The sequence below is a fragment of the Papio anubis genome, chromosome 8, assembly GCF_008728515.1.
Source record: "Papio anubis isolate 15944 chromosome 8, Panubis1.0, whole genome shotgun sequence".
Classification (NCBI taxonomy): Eukaryota; Metazoa; Chordata; class Mammalia; order Primates; family Cercopithecidae; genus Papio; species Papio anubis.
In genome coordinates this window covers 96,992,827-97,013,753 of record NC_044983.1, presented here as the reverse complement: position 1 = coordinate 97,013,753, position 20,927 = coordinate 96,992,827, and the positions used below count along the sequence as shown (strand labels likewise).

At 42.2% G+C, this 20,927-nt stretch overlaps 1 protein-coding gene across 2 annotated transcripts in view; it reads right to left on the bottom strand.

Moving 5' to 3' along the window:
• Positions 1-20,927, bottom strand: part of GRHL2 (grainyhead like transcription factor 2) — a 184,672-nt gene that overhangs the window by 56,154 nt on the left and 107,591 nt on the right. For both annotated transcript variants that reach the window (XM_003903037.5, XM_009213448.4), the window contains exon 8: positions 18,279-18,373. In XM_003903037.5, coding sequence (XP_003903086.1) covers positions 18,279-18,373 — 95 coding nt within the window. The remainder of the gene's footprint in view (positions 1-18,278; positions 18,374-20,927) is intronic.

Genomic DNA, 20,927 nt, shown 5'->3' with positions numbered 1-20,927 from the left:
GAAGGAAGGAAGGAAGGAAGGGGAAGAAAGGAAGAAAGGAAGGAAGGGGAGAGAGAGGGAGGGAGGGAGAGACAGGAAGGAAGGAAGGAGAGAAAGAGAGAAAGAAAAGAGGGAGGGAGGGAAGGAAGGAAGGAAGGGAAGAGAGAGAGAGAGGGAGGGAGGGAGAGACAGGAAGGAAGGAAGGAAAGAAAGAGAGAAAGAAGAGAGAGAGAGAGGGAGGGAGGGAGGGAGGGAGGGAGGGAAGGAAGGAAGGAAGGAAGGGAAGAGAGAGAGAGAGGGAGGGAGGGAGGGAGAGACAGGAAGGAAGGAAGGCGAGAAAGAAAGAGAGAGAGAGGGAGGGAGGGAAGGAAGGAAGGAAGAAAGGAAGGAAGGAAAGAAGGAAGGAAGGAAGGGAGGGGAAAGAAAAAGAGAGACAGAGAGAGAGAGAGAAAGAAAGAAAGAGAAAGAAAGAAAAAACACGCTATGTCTGATTCTCCTACTGATTTTTCATGGTATAAGTATTTTGTCCACTACAGCCACACAGACAGAAAATGCTATTACTGTCCCTGGAGAAGCCCTAATGGCAGAGAATTTTTATTTAACAGTCATTTATGCAACAAATATTTTTGAAGTGCCTACCAAGTTCCTGAGGCTGTGCTAGGTGCTAGCATAGATACATTGGTTATGGTTCCTGCAAGCACAGAAGTCAGGGATGATTGAGAGAGAATGTATGATGATGCTCTAAAGATAACAACAGCTTCATCAAACACTAACCTTTAGGTTATAAAAAAGTATACTTTTCAGGGAACATCTGGAAAACATCTGGCAGTTGTATGTCAGCAAAGCAAATGATCACTCTGGGGAGCTATGCAGTTGTTCATCATTTTGGCCACGTCCTTCATAGAGATCTTCCTGCTGGTGGCCATAATCACAAGAGTCTTAACACAGACTGGTTATTTTCCACTCCTCATAAAGCCTGGCTAGAACTACAGGAGCCAGAGGAGAAAAGTGTGCTGATGACTATTTCCTAAGCTATTAAGATTCATGGTTGGCTCACTGATTTAACCACGTGTCACTCACAGTGGACATACACTCAGACAGACAGGAAGCAATATTAAATGTAGTCTTATCAGCTCAAGTCTCAACTAAGAGCCGACGTGATGGATTGTGAATATTTACAAGGGCCATTTAAGTGGGACAGCCCCACTAGATCCACTGAAATAATTGCTTACTGGCAATATACTATAATACATAGACCGAATTTTCCCTGGAGGAGTTATAAAAACCAACCACCCAGTAGAGATGGTCTTTAAAGGTCAAATGAGCTACCACACATCAGACTTCACCGGGAGACACTTAGGCTGGGTTCTCTCAATAGAGAGAGGTCCTTAGCAGAAGCTCTAATGGGCTCTCTAATTCCATTAAAAGTAAACAACACAAGAATCTGCCTTTTCTGCTACATTGTGTTGTCAGCTCCCAGTGAACCTATAAGGGAGGGATTTTATAATAGGGTTGGCATTGTTTTCCTCTTGCGTAGCTGCCTGACCCACTGGCAAAGCACAGTTTCAGTACCTGATGGTATCAATCATAGTCTCGCTGTGCTGCACTCAAAACCCAAATGGTTGAACTTTAACTGAAACTGGGGGTGGGGAGGAGTTTGGGAAGTCATGGAAGGACATTAAAGCCTTAGCTTGGAGACTGATAAGCATTCATTTGTTTCATCTTGCAAACCCAACCATATCTCAGCTCCATGCACAGCAGGCAAATGTGAAAGCAAATTACTTGGAAGTATATCTACAAAGCACTTGTTTGTAAATATGTATTAGAGGGGCTTAAGGAAAAGGTATAATTTCCTCTACCAAATGTCATCCAAATGTCACGCACAGAAAGTTATTTTTCACTTCGGTGGAAGCCTTGATTATGTAAAAGATGTATAAATGCCATAAACAATCTATCTGTCTCCCAAGCATTAAGAAAGTTACGAATGCTCATATAATATTTTTAAAACCTCACTTACTTGTTTTCCTATAATGCTAATAGCACGTAATTTATTTTTCAAGAAAGAATTCATTAGATCAGGTGTATTCAGGCAGATAATAGATACAATTTTAATTTTGTCATCAGTTCAAGGGTTGATTCAGATAGAAAGATTATTTCTAAATGTACCAAGATCTTTCCCAGAAATAGAAGCAGTCTCATGATATTTGGCATTTTTTTACAAAATCATTTGTTACATATGAATTACAATTCCCATTTTGTGTTTTCTACCCAAGGTAAGTGACTTTGCTGAAATTATAATACCCCTCAGGTGTACATTATGCATGCAGTAAGATTTATTAAAATAAACACAAATCAATGAGCTTTAGAATTGCTACATTAACTTGATTATTGACTCCTAAAGCTTTTTCTGAGAGCTTTCCATTAAAATAAATGGGCCTACCTTTGATTCAGAAAGCAACTTGGGATTCAAAAAATTGTAACATCTGTGATTTGATACAATGTATTTATTTTCCTCTTTAAACAATTGTATTTTGCACTTTTAAGATGTTTCTCTTTAAAGACTAAGAAAGCTACTTATATCCTGATAATTGAGGTTGAAAAATTCTTTTCCAAGAAATTGCATAGGATAAGCCTCTAAATCACAGGTACAAGGTATATATTAACAAATTATCATTTTAACACGAGAACACATTTTCCTTTCACAAACAATATATAACTATATAAATGCGCTTTTGCCAGATTCTTCACTCTGTTCCTTTCTTGGTTTTTAGAATTTCTACAGACAGCTTTCTCACATTTTACCTTTTTTCTTCCATTTTGATAGGATTGTATTTGTGTGCAGATGCAATGCCAAATTGAGACAGAAGATAGACTAAAAGTAGACAATATTAAAATGTGAAATCTCAGCTTTGGGCAACCATCTTTTTTTATGCATGTATTCATCAAATAGTGATTTAATGTCTTCTTTCTGTGCTTGGCATCGTGCTGGGAGATGGGAATACAGGATGTAAGCCAGACTACCTGCCCTCAGGGAGCTTGCTATTTTGTTGAGGATATAAGAAATGCCTAGATTTCATAAAATGTACAATGATATAGCACTTTTAGGAAGTACTTTTTAAGAATGTTTATTTCATTTCTTCCTTTCTTCCTGATAAAATATTTATTTTCTCCTCTCAATTCTGCGGGTATGTATGTATACACAGAGATGCACACTTGGTGGACTCACATACTCTACCATAGCTTCCCGTATTCTTTCAGTGCTCAATTTTTTGTTTGTTCTCCTTTCAGAGGCTTTGCTGCCTGCTGTGTGCTCTGCCTTCTGTGCTGTCCTTGCAGATCATCACACTGCCAGCTCCTTCTTCTCATTCAGATTCAGTCCAATGTCAACTCTGCAGAAATATCTGCCTTGACCATTCCATGGAGAGCTGCCTTTTACCTCTTCTTCCTCCTCCTCTCAACCCCTTGGCCCATGACCAGTGGCAGAGTCTGTCAAATTTCTCTTTTCTCCTCTCTTCATAGCACATACAATTACTTGAAGTTATCTTATTATTTATTTGCTTAGTGTTTAATTATCTGTTTGCTGCATGATGCTGAAAAGCCCTTAAGAGGAGGGTACTTGTCTGCTTCAAGCTCACTGTATTCCCAGTACTAGGCCCATGGTAGACAGTCAACAAATATTTGTCCAACAACTTAAGAGAAGATAAATTATTTTTCTAAACACAACTTTATCTATGTTCTTGCTTTCATAAGCAATAGCTCCTAAGAGCAGAGATTAATATGAGTAGCTGAAGTCAATTTAGTACAGTGGAGTTAGCTGCTCTGACCAGATGTTATGTATCAACAATCATAAATTGAGCATCAACTATATATTAAGCATGAATATCTTCATCAATATCTATCTATCTATCTATCTATCTATCTATCTATCTATCTATCTATCCATCCATCCACCCGCACTATGAAGATGCTATATATAGAGGCTATGGGAAATACAGAAGTCTATCTATGGCAGGGCCCTACCCTCAAGGAAAAGGTGGGGGTCCAACAGTATTCACTGTTGTGGAAAGTACGTAATTAGATATTAAATTGAACACTCCAGACTCTGTTTGCTTTAAGAAAAGAGAAGGTCAGGCATGGTGGCTCACACCTACAATCCCAGCACTTTGGGAGGCTGAGGCAGGTGGATCACCTGAGGTCAGCAGTTCGAGACTAGCCTGGCCAACATGGTGAAACGGCATATCTACTAAAAATACAAAAATAAGCCGGGCATGGTGGTACATGCCTGTAATCCCAGCTACTGGGGAGGCTGAGGCAGGAGAATTGCTTGAACCTGGGAGGCAGAGGTTTTAGTGAGCTGAGATCCCGCCATTGCATTCCAGCCTAGGTGACAGAGCGAGACTTCATCTCAAAAAAAAAGAAAGAAGAAGAAGAGAGCTCAACAAGGCAGCCAGGGAAGATTTCCTGTAGGAGTCTTGAGACAGGAGAAAGAGAGATGGAAGGGGAAAAAAGCTCATGCTGGCTCTGAAAAAATGTAGAGATCACCCTAATGGAAAAGGAGGGTTTATATCTGGAAAGTGAAGAAAGAACCTGAAAGGCAGGGAGTGGTGAGGAAAGAGGCAGATCAATCTGTTTTTATCACTGTGATCCAGTAATAAGCACTGAATGAGGCCAAGTGTGCATCTCTGAGGCCAAGGCAGATAGAGCTGTGGCCACAGCCTCCAACATCCAAGCTACAGAGAGGACAGGGGCATGAAGACTGAGAAAAGGTCATTGTGTTCTGTAGTGGAGAGCATCCATGCTACTTCCAGAGGCCAGACCAATGGAAGGGAGGAGAGGAAGGTGATTGCTGGGCAAGTGAGACAGGTCAAAGAGATGGAGAAGAAGCACCTCAGCTAAGGGAGAGATGGGAGCACTGGGAGCAGGCAGCTGGCCCAGCAGACGTGCACTTCTGAGATGAAGGAGGCGTCCACACGACAAGAGATGAGGTATGTAAGAGGCTGCAGAGAGGAGTGGCTGTGGGAGTCAAGAGCCTCAGAAGCAGGGGATAAAGGAGATCAACTCACAAGTGAAGTTTTATGAGAGGAAGAAAGAGCTTTCTCTGAAGCTGGAGGGTGAGAAGACATAACAGTGAGACAGCAAAAGAACTAACATAACTAACTCCATTTTTGTTTAAGGGGTCTTTACCCATTCCTACACATAGGCAAGGATGATTTCAGAGCACTGACGTAATATGTGATAACAGCAGTCATGTAGCTTTTATAACTAATCCTGGGATGAAAGGGGAAGTATGTAAACAACTAACTATGTTTTGTTAAAGATTTTTAGGAGCACTGTGACCTGTTCAAGGACAAGGAAGTTCCCAGCCTCCTCGGACACTCACTGCTGTCCAGATGTCTGCAGTCACTGGTTACCTCTTGATCTCAACCCCCTTCTTGTCCTCCTGCCCTTACTATTGAAAGAGCCTAAAGGTTGTACTGACCTATGATGGTACCTTAGAACATTAGCTCACCATCTTCTTGGTTATGCTCCTTTCTGAATAAACCTGCTTTTCCTTCCACCAACACTTGTCTCTTGAGTCTGGCTTTCAAGTGGTGAGAAGCCAAACCTGAGTTTGATTATAATGAAAGTAAAGCAAAGCCAGAAAAAAATATCTGCCAAGAGGCTCAAAATGGTGTGCCTGGTGCAAACCCTAGCACTACAGCCTTGGACTCATTGTCTAACCTTTCTGGGCCTCACTTTCTTCTTTTAAATAGGCATAGCAATCCCTACCTTGGTACTGTGACACTTAAATGAAATAATATTTTTAAACTGTAGAGTGTTATGAACATCGAAAGAATTTTACTATCATCAACATTATCTCTCTCCGTTCAGACACCTCGTCTCTCAGCTGGTCCTGTTCTTGAACTCCAAGCTCTCACCCACATGGCAGAGTCAACAAAGTCCTCTCCATTTTACCTCCCTGAATGCTCCTGCCTGGGTGGCCTCCTTAGCATTCCCAGGGTCCCCCAGTTCAAGCCCTCCTTCCTGTAGGATTACTACTTCCTCCCTCTATTGCTACCTTCCAGCCGGATTCTCTCCCTGGGGATTTTGTGAAGCTAACTTCAAATGATCCAAAGGTAGATGAGTTCTGATTTGCATTAGTGGAACAAACATTTAATTAAGGAACATTGATTTAAAAACATTAAATCTCTCTCCCCACAGCACTTTGGGAGGGGTTGAATCCCAGGTATTGCTGGGGAGAGCACGGGGAAGTCACTCAGGCAGAAACCTTCACTGCTCTTCAAACTACAACAGTTTCTCCCACTCGGCTCTGTCATGAGCAGATCTTGCGAAGCAGCACATCGGGGTGAGGGAGACTTTTGACACTGCGTAATGAGAGATTGGGCTGCTTGGTGAAATAATGAGCTCCCAGGCAGAAGAACTTCAGTACAGATGGAAAGATTAATTCACTCGACTTTTTCAACATTTATTACATGAAGCTTTTTCTGTCCATGTTTAATACTTAAAACTTGTTTTGAGTTCGCAATACCTGAATATGGTACAAAATCCAAAAGGCACAAAAGGGTAAACTGTGAAAATTACCTCCCTTCCTTGTTCCCCAGCCAGCCAACAATTTCTTGAGTATCTTTCCAGAAACACGTTATGCAAATGCAAATACACATCATTTCCTATTTTACACAAGTGGTAGCATAAAACGCACACAGGTCTGCATCTTGCTTTTTTCACTTAACAATAAAGTCTGAAGATCACTTTCTCTCTCTCTTTAAAAAAGCATGAAATATGGAATGACAATTTCTTCAACATTAGGTTGTTTCCAGTGTTTTCCTGTCATAAACAATGCTGCAATGAACTTCTTTCTACGTGGCTTTTGTTCACATGTGCGTGTATAAATTTACTTCTGAAATTGCTTTCTTCAAAGCAAGGGCAGCCTTCTCAGCAGCATCTTTATAACAGGCGTTTCCTAATTTAATATGCATCAGAATCGCCAGGAGGCCTGGCTGAAACACAGGTTACAGGGCCTCATCCCCAGAGTTTCTAATTCAGTGGGCCTGGGTTGGGAGATACAAATATTTGTGTTTCTAACAATCTCCCAAGTCAGCACTGATGCTGCTTATTGAGGATCACAGTTTGAACAATCACTGCCTAAACCATTGGACTTTGGTGGCCCTCTCTTGTCCTCTTTGTCCTCCTTCTCCTTCCTTCCTTCCCCTTTCTTCTTCTCTGCTCTTACTCACCACCCCTTCCTTCTCCAGCTCCTCTCCCTCTACATTTTCTAAAGTCCCATCCTTCACCCTGTTTTGCCCACCCTCCAATTCTCTCCACAGCAATCTCATCCTTTGTCATGACTTCTATCATCCCCTCTTTACAACTAACACTAACTTGTCTCCTGAGTGTCACACTCTCCTGAGTGGCGCAGTGCCCTCTCTCCTTGTGCTTTCCAGGTTCTGCACCTTTGGATGCTCCCTTGTTCCCCACTGCACACTCTTCTTCCAGCTTCCTTATGTCTAAGTCCACCTGATCCTGAAAACACACCCTACGTGCCACATCCTTCCTTGTACCTTCCCAATCCCACAGAAAGAGGACCTCTCTACATGCTGAAGTACTTAGAACTAAGGTGTAGGGGTGTGTGTGTGTGTGTGTGTGTGTGTGTGTGTGTGTGTGAAAGAGAGAGAGAGAGAGAAATAAAGTAAATCTGGCAAAATATTAACAATGAGTCAATCTAGGTGAAGGGTAAGTGGTATCAAATGTATTAGTCTTTCAATTTTTCACTTGAAATTCTAAAAAATAAAATGTAAAAAAATAAATAATGGAGCTGCCTCTCTCTTCAGACCTTTTCTTCTAGCACTTTATCTCCCGTAGAGTCACTGTCACTTACCTGCCTTATATTTCAATTATTTACATCTGCATCTCAGTTCCTAGCCTAGTCCAAACATTCTCTAAGCGCAGGGATTCTGCCTGGCTTGTTTGTTCAGGACCTCCACCACCTGGCCCAGTGCCTGATATGCAGTGGGTGTGCTGCTTCACAGGAATGATTATTCCCTTGTCAGAGGTGAAAGGAGATATTACTACTAGGTCTTTCCAAAACAAAAAGGTGCCATGGAAAAAGCACATGCTTCAGAACCAGACAGCCCAAGGTTAGAATTCCAGCTCTACCATGCACTAGCTGTGCAACCTCAGGTAAGCTAGTTAACTTTTCTGGGCTTCAAATTCCTCATTAGTTACATGGAAATTGTTATTCACTTAAAAATATGAATATTGCATAATGTATATGGAGTGCCTGGCAGAGTGCCTGGTATAGGGTAATCACTGAACAAATATTAGTCATTGTGTATACACGCACACACAATCATTTTATGAAATCCAAGTATGCAGTCTAATTCTCTGCACAATACAATAGTTCGTACATGTTAATTACAGAGTCCTAAGCAAAATTCAGTCCAGAAAAAATTCTAACAAAGATCTAGCCATTGATACTTTTGGTGAGATGCCTTCCAAAGATTATTCCTTTTATATATGAATTAACTCCAGCTTTATAGCTTTTCCTAGCATCCATTACCTTATAAAACTGGAACAAAGGCATGGCTTTGTTTAAGTTCAATACCAAAGACTCCAGCAAATGTTTACTTTTCTCTTGTAAGGCTTCCTTTACCCACACCACACCTCAGCAAACACATAAAAATGCCATTTGCCCTGCTTTGCAGTGTGCAATTCAATCTTTCAAGACCCCTCCTAGGAGTATCCCCCAACCCTATTTTTACTTTTGAGACCAAGGGATATGTTTTGTAATATTCTGTAATTTTCCACAAGATTGCCTATTTAAAATCAGGCAATACATTAATTTAGGCAAAAAAAATGGAATATAACTTTTTCTTGATCATTAACATCTACCAACCCCATATCATCCTAGACTGTCTTGTAAGCAGAAAAAGAACTCCCCAGTCAAAAGCACTGGGCTGCTGAGGGGTGCGGGCTGGGGAATAAGCAAGGTCATGAACCCACAGGGCACTCAGGAATGTAGTCTCCTTCAGACAGTCCTTTGGTTTCCATTTTCATCCTGAAAAACAGTATTTACACATCTTTCCTTCTCCTTTGATATCCAGCAATGGAGTTCAGCAGAACAAGAACGCTGTCCATTTAGGAACAGCCCTTCGGAAAGCATGATTCGTTAAGACTACCGAAACTTTAATTTTCAAAAGAGCTGGCTTGGCACACAATGGAGGCTCAATAAAAACTGATTAAGCAGTTTAGACCAAAAAGGAAGAGAGACAGAGGGAGGGAAAGGAGAAAAATAACACATTTGAGACAACTTAATGGATTAGCCATGATATGGTACTGAACACAAGCCGGACTTTCAATTAGTATAACCTTATTTTTCACCCAAAGAGACTGAATAATTTGCAGTATACGAGAAGTTAGAACACCTGTGTTTTCTCCAATTTATTCCTGTTTCATAAGCTATGGCGAAAGCCCTGCGGTTCTCACCATCTTATCTTTCAAGCTACTGAAATTGAGATAACGAGGACACAGAGCTGTTTTTCCTCTCTAATAGCAGCTGCTGGAGCAGAAAGCTAGGCTTGGCTTGCTCACCTTGAAAAGACAACACTGAGAGAGGAGGTGAGCGGAGGAAGTAAGAGGAGGAAGAGAGTTAGGTTTTCTACGGAAATAGTAAGCCAGCCTATATGATGGCTCTAGTCACATCTCACAACATGAAGCCAGTTCACTGTCGTCACCATGACCCAAGCCACATCAGATGCACTCCTAAGTCCAGGGCAGCTGTCAGGCAGTGCTGGGACATTTAAATCAACTTCATTTTCTCCCTTAAAAATGGATTTACAAATACAGATGAGAAGATTTTACTTTCAACTTGCACTTCTAGTTTCCTCTCACCAGCCAGCTCATCTTAGCACATCCCTGTTTACCTCCCTGAGACAGGCTCTCAGTTCTTAGACGATATGTACTTGTTAGTATTAAAGCAAAATCCAACAGGAAGGCAATGGGGCAAAACTATTAATGCAAATAGGACCCAGAGGAAATATCAACATGTCTCCTCACCTTGCATTTTCCCACAGTTTCAAAAATTACATACACACCTCTTTCGTAAATCCAATGCATTTGAAGCATTCCAAAGAGAACCAAGATTACAGGAATCTCTCTTTAAAAGGAAAATTGGCTTATGCGTAAGTAGTCATTTCCAATTACCATCCTGGTAAATGTGAGGATTTGTTTGTTGGATTTCTTAAGTTGCGCATGTAGAGTGGAGGGTCACCGTATGCCTCCTGCAAGCTTCATCTTCTCTGATCATAATCCTCATTCTTGTTTTGGAAATTTTTTAGTGCTGTGCTTCTTGCATGGTTTTGCAAAAAAAAAAAAAGCAAGGAATTGCCTCCACTATTCATAACAGAAGAAATATACTAGAGAAAGGTGTAAGAGATCATGTAAATGAATAAAAATGAAATTCAGGATACCAGGGAAAGGAGCTGGAGAGAGATGGGGGAAATGAAGAATAAATGTATAAAGGCATGGAGAAGAAAACACTGGTATGTCTCAGCACTGTAATTGAAAGCATGCACTAATCTTTGCAGAGGATCTCACTAGTGTTAGGCTAATCAGCATGCAAATGCTCCATTGAAGAGTGCAAGGAATTTTCACTCCCACATCAGTTCCGGTCAATATGTATGATATGGACAGGTGATGTACCAGGGTAACAGAAGACGTGGATAGGGAGAGCCCTATGTGCTGGAAGTGCTGGACCAGCAGGCCCATTTTTGTGGGGAAGGAGAAAGTGTGGCATGAGGACAGGGCAGGTGGCAAAAGCAGGGTGGCCAGATTGAACTGCTTTGCTTGAGGAAATGGGGTTAGCCACTCATTTTCTTTCTTTCTGGATGCGCACAGTTTGTCCCCTATAGATTGCTTGAAGAAGGAAAATCATAGCTTGCTTTGGTTTAAACAAAAATCAGATTTCTCTCTATCAGGATAGTCAACAGCATGGGCTCTGGACTCATAGGGCCCTGAGTTCTAAATTCACTTTTTCCATTTGCCCAATCTTGCAGGGCCTGATACGTTGAGAGGTCATATTTAGTGGAATCAGAATCTGAGAGGCCCAAGAAGATTATCCATGATGCCTCTTAGACTCTTGCTCCCTTCCCCACCTCCATTGGGTTTCAGCCCTGCCCACCTCCAATCTCATTAGGAAAATTTATTAACAGAGATAAAAACAGATGCCTTACTTTGTCCTTGGCCCTTTCAAAAACTGCAACAACTTCCTGTCTGGAAGGTCCTCCCCAATCCCAAAATGCAGGAAGAACATTTGCTGATGCTCTAACAAAGCAGAAGGGTAGACAAACCAATACCCCTAAGTCCTCTCCTGCAACTCAACACACAGCGGAAGGGGGGAGTGGGATACACATGGCTCAGGAAAGTAATCACTCTGCTTCTGAAAACGGAGGCACTGGTCTAGAAGGCAGCAAAGAATAACCCTGGGAGATCAGAGTTTTATATTATTGAATTATAATGGACTTTTCTAAAAATCATAAAGATCGGAGATGGCTAGTAGTAGATTTATTTGTCAGCATGATTATTTAGTGTGATAGTGAGAGGTGACAACGTGCTAGCAGCCCTCGCTCCCTCCCGGCGCCTCCTCGGCCTCAGTGTCCACTCGGGCTGCACTTGAGGAGCCGCGCGGGGTCATCCAGCACCGTCGCGCTGCGCTGGAATTCTCGCTGGGTCTCAGCCGCCTCCCCGACGGGCGCCGCCCCCTGCTCTACGGCGCCGCCTGATCCCACTGACCAGCGGATCCCATCAACTGCCCTATCCCATCAACCGCCCAAGAGCTGAGGAGTGTGGGCGTGAGGGGCAGGGGACTGGAGGGCAGCTCAGGCTGCAGCCCCCCTGCAGCATCCACTAGGCTAAGCCAGCTGGGCTCCTGAGTCAGGTGGGGAGTTGGAGAACTTTTATGTCTAGCTAAAGGTTTGTAAATGCACCAATCAGCACTTTGTGTCTAGCTCAAGGTTTGTAAACGCACCCATCAGCACCCTGTGTCTAGCTCAAGGTTTGTAAACACACCAATCACTGCTCTGTGTCTAGCTAATCTAGTGGGGACTTGCAGAACTTTTGTGTCTAGCTAAAGGATTGCAAATGCACCAATCAGCACTCTGTGTCTAGCTCAAGGTTTGTAAACGTACCAATCAGCACCCTGTCAAAACGGACCAATCAGCTCTCTGTAAAATGGGGCAATCAGTTCTCTGTAAAATGGACCAATTGGCATGATGTGGGTGGGGTCAGACAAGGAAATAAAAGCAGGCTGCCCACGGTAGCGCTGGTAACTAGTTGGGGTTCTCTTCTGATTGTGGAACCTTTGTTCTTTTGCTCTTGGCAATAAATCCTGCTGCTGCTCACTCTTTGGGTTTGCGCCACCTTTATGAGCTATAACGCTCATTGTGAAGGTCTGCAGCTTCATGCCTGAAGCCAGTGAGACCAGGAAGCCACCGAGAGGCATGAACAACTCCAGACATGCTGCCTTTAAGAGCTGTAACAAGGTGGAGGTCTGTAGCTTCACTCCTGAAGCCAGCGAGACCACTAACCCACCAGAAGGAAGAAACTCCAGACACATCTGAACACCTGAAGGACAAACTTCAAACACACCATCTTTAAGAACTGTAACACTCACCGTGAGAGTCCGCGGCTTCATTCTTGAAGTCAGCGAGACCAAGAACCCACCAATTCCGGACACAATGGTAGTGAACAGTTTCAGTGAATCCTGAACTAAGGTCATTCTAAAAGGCTTGGAGGCAGAGCAATTTAAAAAAATATTCATGGAAAGAAAGCTTTTTCAAACCTTATGTATTATAAACCAAGGAAGGGTGAAGCGTAGAGACATGGAGGAATTGTTACAGTGTTCCAGTGAAAAAATCCGAAAAGGAAACATGTTCCTGAAAGTCAGTGCAAAGCACTAAGCATCTTTAATGCTCAAGTAATTCTTCCCTGTGGTCACATGAGGGAGGTCTTTGTAGCGCACCAAGATTGGTTTAATCTTAAAATCATTGTGAACAGAGAAAACAGCCCTGGATGAAAATAAGGGGCCCAGTTTCAAGACTCCTTAGAAATCTAGGAGAAAAGGAAGTCTGTAATTAGGGTTTGCTGCACTCTGCTTTGGGGGTGATGTCATCACTTGGAAAAGGCAGTGCTCGGTGCCAGGAATCTGAGCTCACAGCCCTTTAATAACTCACTAGGGTCTGGCGTGGGAATTCCTCATCTTAGGGATTAGTGACCAACAAATCTACTTCTTAGGTGCCAGTGTTTGGGTAAGGAGAGAATGAAAATTTAAAAATTCTTGTAAATGGGAGTCATGTGAAAGAATATGACACAGAAGTCCTCCCATTGGGATCATATGGATGGGATCTTAATCTACACACACACATATGTGCACACACACAGTTCCCATTGTTTTGTGGCTTTTTTTTTTCCAAAAAAAAAAAAAAAAAAAAAACGGAAGTAAAAAGCCAGTTACTTGGGTGCCAGGGCTAGAATCTGGTGGTCTGAACCCCTTTTCAGTGCTCTTTCTGCTGCCACACACTGGGCCCTGCCCACCATCAATTTCCAAGCAGTGACAGTGTGGACACTCAGAACCTTGTCCACCTGGATATCAGCAGCCCAGGGACACCTGTTCACATTACACAGGCTTCCAGACTGCAGAGACCCTGAGGACAAAAGCCGATCCTGTTGGAGACTATTTCTGCTGCAAAGACTCTGTGTCACAACCAGCAAAACGGGTTCTGGGTTGAAGAACTCTGCAATAGTTCTGCGAGAATCCGCCTGCAACGGACACTGCAAATCTGGAATTAATCCCCAAACCTCGTTTTAACTAATAGCTTTAACACCTTCCCTGGGAAAATGTTTTCCTATAATTTAATTAAATTAAATGATTAGAGTTTCATGTCTTTCCTTTTTTTCTGTTCATGCTAAATGAGAGGTAGAAATAAAATGTAAGTCAGCAATGAAAGAAAATGTATGCTTTGGAAAAATCCATAAGCCTTATCATCAGGTCTTGATTATAGATCTGTGGCAAGAATACCAAATACTGGATTGGTTTTTTTGGTTTTTGTTTTTTAAATAAATGCATCAAAACCTAAATATCCAAATAAAAACTATCCTTTAACATAATCATCTTGGGAAGACATACAGGTTTCTCCAATGATGCTGCCATGGCTTTAAAGCATATTTAGAAGGTCTCCTCTGATATGGCCGGCTCCAAAGATGATATATAAAACTTGGTGCCAAAAAAACCCTCATTCTTAATCCTCAGGTGGTATTATCCAGCTTGTTGATATGTATTCACATTTGGATCGAGGTGGTTTCTGGTGTTTTGTTTTGTTTTTTAACATCTTGAAAGACCAAGATTTACCACTGTTCTGAGCATTCAGAAGAATGTCACAGATTCCCTCTTCAGCAGTGGGGACACAAATCAGTGCCTGGCCTGCTGCAGCTGCAGCACCATGAGGACCAGGCCAAAGGAGCCAGGGAGCCAGGGAATGCTGGTGGCCTTGCTTGCCCCATTCCTCTGAGCTCCAGGCAGAAAGACTGAACCTACCTACGGCTTCAACCTGCATTGTGTCACTACCCTCCTAAATGCTGAAAGGCAGTGAAGAGCTAATCTGCATATCAGTTGCCTGGGGGGCATAGTTGGGCATGAAAACTCAAATGTTCACCAGGGCTAGGCAGGGAAAATTCCAGAATGGAGAATGCTAGAGAAAGCCATAAAGAGCCCAGTACCTTATCAGAGTCACTCATCACCTTGCAAACACTAGGGCTTAATGGTTGCCAGAATCTTCAATTATCCAAGAGACTTAAAAACCTGGATTTTTAAAAATAATAATCTTCTGATTATTTAATGTGGGCCAAAAAATGTTAAAATTTTAAATAGAAGTACAAAAATGCATAACACACACATACATATGTGCATTCTGTGGACCATCTAAAGGCTGCAGGCCACAAGTTTGTGTCCTCTGGACATACAAACTAAAATATCATGTGATACTGAAAGGGCCTGCTGCCCTGAAGCCTAGGAAAGATTTGTGTGCAGATGTTACCAATGGGAATTTGAAAGCAAATGCAACTATTCGTGACAGATAGGTCCGCAACAGGAAGATCACAAACACTTCCACTGTGAGAGGGATGCCTTCTTGCTTTGTTGAAAACCTTTTTTTCAACAATCGTGCAATTTTGCCTTTTGTAGTCCGCTTATTATAAAATCAATGATATTTTAGAGAAATGCCTTAGGCTCCGCAGATTAAAAAAAATCCTCTCAGCCTTTCTAATGAAGTAGATTTAACTTTTATGGTTTCTCTTTAAAAGCTCTTCAGTAACTAACACAGGAACAGGAAACCAAACACCTCATGTTCTCACTCATAAGTGGGAGCTGAACAGTAAGAACACATGGACACGGAGGGGGAACATCACATCACCAGGGCCCGTGGAGGGGTGGGGGTCTAGGGAAGGGAGAGCCTTAGGACAAATACGTAATGCATGCAGGGCTTTTACTTCTTGCTTTGTTGAAAACCTAGATGATGGGTTGATAGGGGCAGCAAACCATCATGGTACACGTATATCTATGCAACAAACCTACACGTTCTGCACTTGTGTCCAGGAACTTAAAGTAAAATAAAACATTAAGTGCTCTTCCGTAGTCTGGAGAAAAATATTTGGAACTTTTTTCATTACTTATTGATTAACCCAAACCTCAAACAATTGCTGCCACCAAGTAATAGTCACTTAAAATATTATTAATGAAGCTAAACAAATTTTGCAACATAAAACAATGCAATATAAAATATCCTCCACTGTCATTTTTCAAAGCATATGTGAGCTTAAACTTGTCTGCTCTGAGCAACATGGTTCATACACATGCATACTCACATGTACACCCACATGCACAGGCACACACATTTAGACAAGGAAAGTAAGCTCCTGCTTATGGTGGATGAGTGGTATGGAATGAACTGGGCTGGAAGGTCAACTCAACTCCACATTAACTATCTCATTGGTTTACTACAGAGCCTGAAGCTTCCATCATTAAACTGTCCCTTCTAGGTTAGGCATTTCTATAAAAGGTTCCTATTGAAGCAGAACAGTTAAAACATTCACCCACTAGCACTCATTATCACAGATTGCGTGATAATGAAAATTATGGTAATGATTACAGCTCATAGTTATAGCTTGCCTTAACATTTGTTTTGTTGTTGTTGTTCTTGTTGTTGTTGTTGGTGGTGGTGGTGGTGGTGGTATGTATGTTTAAGACAGGGTCTTGCTCTGTTACTGAGGCTAGAGCACAGCGGCATGATCATGGTTCATTGCAGCCTTTACCGCCTGGGCTTGAGCAATCCTCCCACCTCTGCCTCCTGAGTAGCTAGGACTTCAGATGCATGCCACCCTGCCCAGCTAATTTTTATATTTTATTTTGTAGACATGGGGTCTCCCTACTTTACCCAGGTTACTCTTGAACTTCTGGCCTCAAGGATCCTCCCACCTTGGCCTCCCAAAGCGCTGGGATTACAGGCATCAGCCACCATGCCTGGTCCTTTAACACTGATAAGACACTTCCAGGTACATGACCCCATTTTCTTCCCAGGGACTCTGACATAGGCCCTGCCTCTCCCTGGTCACACTGTTGCTCAGTTACTGTTTCCCAGGCCTCCCCCCCAGAGCACTGGATCATCCATCGTGGTTTATGCCCTCAGCATGATGCTGGCTGCAGCAGAGACATTTGGAAATCTATGTGTTTGTCTGCATGCCAGAACCGAGGCCCAGAGAGGTCAGATAACTTGCTCAGGATGACTCAGTGGCCATCCTAGACCTGTGCCGTCACACAGACTGCCTCTTACTGATCAGGTCCAGCAGTCTAGCCTCTGAGAGAACAGGGAACGATGAGAAAGGGCAAGCATTGGTTGGAATAAGGAGGCACTAGGCAGGAATGTGGGAAAGGTGCAGATAGCCCTGAGCACAGGAGCACAGTGTTCTCAGGAGAGGGGAGGGGCAGGGAGAACGGGGCTCGGGTAGCCGAGATTAACAAAGTGCCAAAAGCACATGGCTTGGGCAGGAAACTTTAAATGAAGGAGGAGTGGACCTTAGAGACACATTTGCCTACAGTTTTGTGTGGGACCAACCTTGCACCCCATGGCAAGGTCTGCTTCCTTTCTGGGAGGCACTGAGACTGAGCCACAGAAACTTCTCCAGGCTGTACGGGCACTCTATCACCATTTGCCCACTTGGGCTGCCTTTCTCAGGTCTATTCTACATTGTTTTATACTTGAGTGAAATGAGACACTGGGCAATTCTTCTTCTGTAGCCGTGCCTGCAAACTCCCAACCCATTTCCTTTCTCACCCAGCCTTCCCCCTGCTCTCAGACAATAAAGCATTGACCAGAGCAGTGTACATTGACCTTTTCATTTGCTTGAAGACAAACTCTTCTAACACCCTCCTAGATGGTCCAGAACTAAACCAAAAAACAAGCTTAGGTTTCATCTGGCACCTTCCCATGAGTGCAAAATAAGAATCAAGGATCAGAAGCGAAGGAACACAGAAAGGAGAGTGGGCATAGCAGAACGGTTTGGGGTTTTCATAAAATCAAAGAGACTCGTGGCCGGAAAGCAAATCTGCCTTCTTTTATCCAAACTGGTGCAATCCTCCAGTCTCTTCTCAGGGCTCACTTCACCACAGATTTTGCCTTTGTACTTCTTAACCATGTGTGCGCCCCGAAAAACAGAAGAAGGTTAGTGAAGCAGCCAACATTAAACAAGTGGCTGAAGGTCACGCTGGTGGCCACACTTCCGTCAGTAGAGCTCAGGGACCTGCAGCCTGCTTCCTGTATTCCATCCTTCAACCAGCTTAAGCCTGGAAGGGCTAAGGGGTCAGCGGTCTGCCCAGTAGCTTACCTACGAACACATCAGCTCTGAGCTCCTCCCTGTGTCTGGAGGAGGCTGCACAGAGAGGCCTTTGGGGAAATCTGCACTGCAGAGAGAAAAGGTTTTCTGGCCTCATCTTCCCAGCTGCAAGTGCTAAAATGAAGCCTGGGGCCTGAAGGATTTGGGTGGGACATGCAACTTGGCTCATTACATTCTACAGGAAGCCACAGAGGAGCACGCTCTTTTTTCTCCCTTACCCTCCGCAAAGGCAAAAGATGAAAGGTTCGTTTTCTTTTCAATACGAGGCTACCAATAGAGGCTTTTAAAAAAGAATAAACTGCAGAGGATGGGCACGTTATTAGGAGGTATGAACAATGAATCAATGCTATTTTGTCACTCACCTTCGCCTCTTCATTCACGTCCCAGGTAAAGGAAACAGCATTATACGCAATCTCTTCGATGTTTCCGATCGTGTTAAAGCTCTCCTTGTAATCGGCTGTAACATTAAAAAAAAGAAGTTTTTAAAGCAGTAAGAGTGACTCGGTGACATGTACTGAACCATCATTTTCCAATGGGCAAATTTAAATTTTGCTTATTTTTCTAGCTATCTCCATGCTAACAGTTAAGGATTGGTGCTCACTTATGTTCTTTTACTAATACTTACTCTGTAAGAATGTAAGCGTGTTCCTCTTTTAAAAGAGTAAAACTAAGCAAACCAATGTTCTTAGCTAATTTGTTCATTAGTTTCATATTTTACTAGTTTTATAAAATTATTAAGGTTTTCTCTTTTCTTCCAAGCCCCATGTCACCTACCCACTCTCCCTCCTGCTCACTTTTCTGCCACTTAATTTTGCTAGAAGTACCAGGGTACTCCATTCAGAATTTTTTGTAGAACAGAATATTCTGTTTATCAGCCAGGCAGTGTCATCAGGACTTTAGTTAAAAAAAAAAAAAAAAATTTTCAGGAGACCACAGTAAAGTTTTTTAAAAATTTCTTTTTAGGGCCAGGTGTGGTGGCTCACATCTGTAATCCCAGAACTTTGGGAGGCCGAGATGGGAGGATCACCTGAGGTCAGGAGTTTGAGACCAGCCTGGCTAACATGGTGAAACCCTGTCTCTACTAAAAATACAAAAATTAGCCGGGCATGGTGGCACATGCCTGTAATCCTAGCTACTTAGGAGGCTGAGGCACAAGAATCGCTTGATTTTCTTGCCTGGAAGGCAGGGGTTGCAGTGAGCCAAGATCGTGCCACTGCACTCCAGCCTGGGTGACAGAGTGAGACTCCATCTCAAAAAAAAATCTTTTTGGACTTAGCTATGGAGAGTTGAGTTAATCATACTTAGTTCACTATAAACATTGGTCTATTCAAGGCCCTCTCTTATTTTACGACTTTATTTGGTTACTATATATTTCTTTTTCTTCCTATTATCCTTCTCACAAATGCAATAGCTATAAATATGTTAACATATATCCTTATGGAATATATTGGTTTGATTTGCCTGTGTACATAGCTTTAATTATCATAAATTCTGTCGTTCTATGACTAAAGTTGCCAGATTGGGCAAATATTTGGGATATACTTATCTTCAAAATGTATTCATTATTTATAAGAAATTCAAATTTAACTGGCACCCTGTATTTTATCTGGCAATCCACACTAGACCTTTTCAGATCTAACCTTAGTGCTAGTTGCATGCCTGTTTCTAACTGTAGCTGCAGGGACCGTCGACCACAGTTTACTTATCCCCCATCCCAGAGATGGACCCTTCAGTGGTCTCTGCTCTCTGGTACAGACAACTTTGTGATAAAAATTCATATTCCTGGGAGCGGAACCGATGGCTGATCACATAAAAAGCTCCTAAATGTGCTCTTCAGGACAGCCCTCCAGACTCAGTCTCCAGGATGGATGAGCCAGTGCAGCCTCCCACCAGAACTCTATTTCCCTCTTTGTCCCTACTTTCTTGCCAATCTGATGAGCACAAGGCAGCATTTCACTGACAATATATTCGCACTTCTTCTACCACTTTTAAGTTGAAACATCTCTTCTCACACAGGATAGCCAACCAGGTATCTCCTTACGGAGACTGCTTACTAATGTCCTTTGCCGTGCTTCTGTGGTTTCCTCCATGGAAATTTTAAAGCCAAACTACATGTTTACATTTTAAATAAAGCACACACTTCAATATAAAAGCATGTGTGGCCACCACAGGAGAGTCAGAGATCATGAACAAATAAGAAAAATATTTAAAAGCAACCACAATCTTCTTATCCACAAATAACCAACTATAAACACATCTGTGGTACACTTTATCCTTCCTATCTTTCTCTCTGCTTCCCTTTCTCAAAAATATGTAAACATTTTATACAATACTATAACAGTTATTTCTTAATGTATTTATTTTTGCCTAACACATCATCATGTGCATAACACAACACATTTTGCCTAACACATTGACATCTTCCCATGTCAATAAACTGGTATAAAATTACTTTTAATGGCCAAATACCACTAAATTGAATTATGTGCCAGGACTTTATTTTGCTTGTCTCAGCCAGATGATGTCCAATACTTTCTATTTCAAATAAGGTTTTATTTAATTATCTTTACAGCTAAAAATGCATATACGCTTAATTGTATTTCATTAATATATATTCTCAGAAGTGAAAGTAGCAGGTCAAAGAAAAAAAAATTAAGGCTTTTAATTCATTTTGTCGAAGTGTTCCTGCAAAAGTTGAAACAGTTGATGTTCACAGCAACAGTACACGTGTTGTTGTTTCCTCAAAATGTTGCTTTCCAAACTGATATGCAAAACATGGTGACTCATTAATTTAATTTGTAATTTATTGATTGCAAAGGAGGTTGAACCAGCTTTCATTTTGTTTTTGACTCTCTGTATTTATTTTTTTCTCTTTGTTTCATTTATTTATTTTTTTTATTTTTTTATTTTTTGAGACAGAGTCTCACTCTGTCACCCAGGCTGGAGTGCAGTGGCGCGATCTCGGCTCACTGCAAGAGCTGCCTCCCGGGTTCAAGTGATTCTCCTGCCTC